Genomic DNA, 4,499 nt, shown 5'->3' on the forward strand with positions numbered 1-4,499 from the left:
GGGGATGGCCATGCCACAATCCCTTCTCCTCCATTCTCCTCTCGGGATCTTGAGCATGCACGCACAGATGCCCGGCATGAGTTCTAAGCCACCGGGTCCGGGACGCAAACCACGGTCGACTACATGGGAGTCCAGCGACATAGCCATTACGCTAACTGCTGGTCCCACTAGTAGCTTATTTCTGACACCTGACTGTTCAGCCATTCCTAGAAGTAAATGCATTGTTTCTGCCCCTTCTATCATAAAGACATACTTTTGCTGCTAAACTTTCTCAGATCTGACACCTTTAATTCAAAAATTTTAGTCCAATTTCCCATTATTTTGAATTGAATTGATTTATTAATTCATGCTAGAGGTGATATATCCTAAACAGATTATGTAAATGTCCAGAAAAAGCATTTACTTAAGTTTGGGTTTACTTACTTATAGTGCCTGAAGGTTTAAGCACATTTACAGAGACCACCATGTAATACAAACTGAAAGTTTCAGGTCAGTATCACGTGATAAAATGCATGAGCTTTAGAACGGGAATTAAAAATGTTTGTCTCTGAAATCTGTCACTTCTAGTGGAGAAACTGCAAAAATCACTTCACTTCTCTGATACACACTTCCTTCAGCTGTAAAATGGCATTTATTTGACAAACAAGAAACAAGTTAATTTTGGGGTGAGTTCAAATAAGAGCCAAGAAGGTCATTTACATAATTTTGCTATGTTCAAAAAGTGACAATGGCTGCAGAATTCTGAAATCTGCTCTCAAGTAGTTAGAAAGACACCTAGAAATCAAGTTGGATAGCACTCTTGAAGGTAGGGATAGGGAGGAAAGTTCTAGTAAAAATGTCCACCACTGTAAGCAAGACCATGACGGAAAGTTACTATGAATCTTGGAACTAAGATTTTGTCATTAGATTCATTAATTTGTATTTATTTGTACACTGTAAGTTTATACCATTTTCACCTTTTATTCAACAAACTATAGAAAAATTAACATTAATTAAAGGAGAAAATATACAATCAATTATAATTCTTTGTCTGCAGAAAAAAAATAAATTAGCTACTCAGCTAAAAATTTTCTTGTATTTGGGCTCAGTGATGAATATGCTAGTACAATTTTACTTTCTTCCACGTGTCTCTAATTAGAAAGGAATCTGAAAAAATGAAGAGCTATCTTACCTTGATATTCTTAAAATGAATCATTCACTAGAACCTATTATTAGACATATTATATTTCCACTATTCAAATCTTTTCCTCTACCCTTATTGTTTATACCAAAAACAAACAAACAAACAAACAACAAAAAAAAAAAACACCAGGTTCTGCCTGGTTACAAAGTAATGCCATGACCTTTCCTGTCTTACTTATATTTCCCTGAATGTGATCCTAAAATCCCCCTATTCACATAAATAATATTCATGTATTAAAGATCATAGTTCTTTATCGGGAATAATAATGCAGTTTTACTTTTTACAGGAAATGGAAAATAAAACCTCAACAAATGGATACAATGGTTCAGAATGGCTCTCAAACGGGCAGTGCTGAAAATTGATCTGGTTATTTATCAATTGCATTATTCAGAGATGACATCAGCTGCAAAGCTGTAGCCAATGCTGGCTCATTGCCCACTCCATAATGAGATTTCATAAGAAGAAAAAAAAGAAAAAAGAAAAACCTATCCTATAAAGATATAAGCCTCTCTAGGGCTGTAATTTGAGCTTTGAAACCTAATTAAACAACTTTGGCCAGCTTCATTAATAAGCACTGAACCAGATTCTATACAAACACCTGAACACATGACAGCCAGTCCTAATAAAGCACTTCACATAATATCCTCACAACATCTCATTCTAGAGGGCAAGCAGGCTGTGAGCTGAGACATTTCTTATAGTATTTATTTCTGATTTTGTTTCTGACCATTTTATAGATTAACTTGTTAGAGTATAGCTAACCAAAATCCTGACTGAAAACTTTTGGCAATATGTTCTTAAGATTCTTCATGCAATTTTATTGTGTTCCCTAAGTGTGAAAGACATCATGCTTCTTTACCTGGGGGGTTGTGTTCATTGAGAATCACAAGGGATGCTGGTGTAGGTCTTCTTTTCCTGATCTGTGAACAACAAAGGCCGAGTACTGTCAGTGAGAACAGACCTTGTCCCAGGTGACTCTACAGCTTTCCAGTCTGTCCCATCCTCACCTTTTCCCAACATGCAAGAGCAAATTTGGGGGATAGAACACAGTATATGCTCATTAATTTTATTTTGCAATAGTGGAAAGCCATACAATAGAACTGTCAGATACTAGTTTCACCTTCTTTAACCAGAAAGTTATACTTTTACAGAAAAGAAAACAAATGATACAATTAAAAATGAATATAAAGTGAAGGAATGAGGACGACTTGCTAATTTTCTCTCTCTCTCTTGGTGTGTGTGTGTGTGTGTGTGTGTGTGTGTGTGTGTGTGTGTGTGTGTGTGTGTGTGTGTGTGTGTGTGTGTGTGTGTGTGTGTGTGTTCATGGTCTTTTAGGTAAGTTCTGGCTGCGTTATGGTCCCTACCTCAGCCTCTCAAATACAGGAACTATAGGCATGAGCTACCATGGCTTGTTTCTTCAGACAGGGTCTCTCTATGTTGCCGACACAGGCCGGGAGTCCATGATCCTCCTGCCTCACCCTCCTGAGCAGATGACTTGGTGATGTTAATGGCTCTTTAATCATTTCAGTGATGCTTTCAAGATCCATTATCCTTCTTTCTACACAAGGTAAGAGGAGCTTGAAACCCTCAAATTTCTAGCAGGTATCACAGTTAAATTAAAAACAAAAGTTTAAAACTTTAATTACCATTATTAACTTTTTTATTTTGTAGTATAATATTCTAATAGTAGAACAAATCAGCAAATAAAGAACAAAGAGGCATCTTCTTAGAATATGTAATTCATTTAAAATAAAGAGGCTTTGGGTTTTTTCTTATCACTTTAAGAGATACAGGCACATTCTGATTGGAATCTCTCAATTCGGGTATTCTTTATTTCTTTAATACAATCATGAGCAAATTCCTAAAGTCTGTTTTAGTAGGATAGAGGATAAAATTTACCGATGACATTTTGTTCTAGATTGAAGCAATGCATAGATCATGTTCACTGTGATATCTTTCTGGTCTGAATGTAGGAAGGTCTACATCAGATTATCAAGATATGCTAGAAAGTTATCAGTCTCAGATCCAGCCATTACTTTTATGACTTTGTACCAAATATTGGGAAATATTAAAGAATAACTTGGGTTTTAAAAATTATTAGTGTATTAGGTTGATAGGTTCCCATAAATTTCTTTGTTCTTACCGCCCCACAGTTGCAGTCTCATGATAAATGATCTTTTAAGTGGTAACACTACATCTAGAATCTAAATGTAACTGTGAACATGAAAACTGACACAGACCCACATCAGACCTAAAAAGTAATCCAGAAGATGTTAAATATTGTTTGTAAGGTATGAATAAAACTTTCTAAGAATTACACACATGCCTACAAATCCTGTCTATCATACGTTTATGATTATTATATGTTTATAATTACTGCTTTGTCACCATAAGGAAATATATATTAAAATAACTAGGCTTATAATATAAAAGTATTCCAGGATTTCATGGTTTAGACCATCTTTTTGTTTTATAAATAATGAAATAAAATGTTGTTACTACTAATTAATTTTTAAAAATTGTTCTGAAAGTTTCCATTGCTATTTTAATAAATAAAAGCAAACAGATTTATGGACTTAAATCTTAATTGTTAATATAAGCATTTTTCCTTAATGGATGCTAATTCAGTATCAATAAAATGCTGCATTAACCAGCAGTCCCTCCAACAAACTCACATATAGGTACATATAGAAACCAACTTATTTCTGATTCACATACCCTCTAAGTCGCAGAGTTAAGACATTCAAGAGGTGGAGAGCCATTCCTTTAGTGACATGAATGCATGTTTGCTTTACCTCATGTACAGGAATTTTTCCTCACCCAGTGCCCCTTACCTGCTCTGCTGCTTCAGGTGCGATCTGACTCTGGAATAAAGGCACAGCAAACTGTATCTTTTTGGGACTGTTGGGCTCCATGGTAATGATGAGAATTAGCTAGAGATGTGAAGAGCTCAGAAAGACTAACCCCAAGTGGTTTCCAGGATGTGTTTTCTCGGGCACACTCCACCAAGCCACACAGAGTGCTTCGTAATAAATAGCCGTAATTCCAGAGTGAGCAAGTGAAGATGCCGAGGTCTGAGAATCTCCAGTCTTCAACATCCACAGCGATGCCTGCCTTGCCTGTTCCCCTACCAATCGCTTGGATCCTCTCAACACAATACAAAAAGGAACAATAAGCTAATTGTGTGCCTCTTCACTAATACACATGCCAAGCATTCACTCAGCAGCTAATTGAAAATGCAATACTACCCTTGAAGGACCCGCTGCTCTGGGATTTGAAAGAAAGGCTCTATCCACTGTACATTACTAACTGGCTG

The 4,499-nt window shown here is 36.2% G+C and overlaps 1 protein-coding gene across 1 annotated transcript in view; it reads right to left on the reverse strand.

Moving 5' to 3' along the window:
• The window catches only part of PPP1R1C (protein phosphatase 1 regulatory inhibitor subunit 1C), a 149,378-nt gene extending 144,879 nt beyond the window's left edge, over window positions 1-4,499 (reverse strand). The window contains exons 1-2 of the mRNA XM_006151628.3: window positions 4,018-4,499; window positions 2,043-2,103 (exon numbers count right to left, since the gene is read on the reverse strand). Of these exons, the coding sequence (XP_006151690.1) occupies window positions 2,043-2,103; window positions 4,018-4,098 (142 nt within the window). The 5' untranslated portion in view covers window positions 4,099-4,499. The remainder of the gene's footprint in view (window positions 1-2,042; window positions 2,104-4,017) is intronic.

This window comes from Tupaia chinensis, unplaced genomic scaffold, assembly GCF_000334495.1.
Source record: "Tupaia chinensis unplaced genomic scaffold, TupChi_1.0 Scaffold000322_1, whole genome shotgun sequence".
NCBI classification, from domain to species: domain Eukaryota; kingdom Metazoa; phylum Chordata; class Mammalia; order Scandentia; family Tupaiidae; genus Tupaia; species Tupaia belangeri.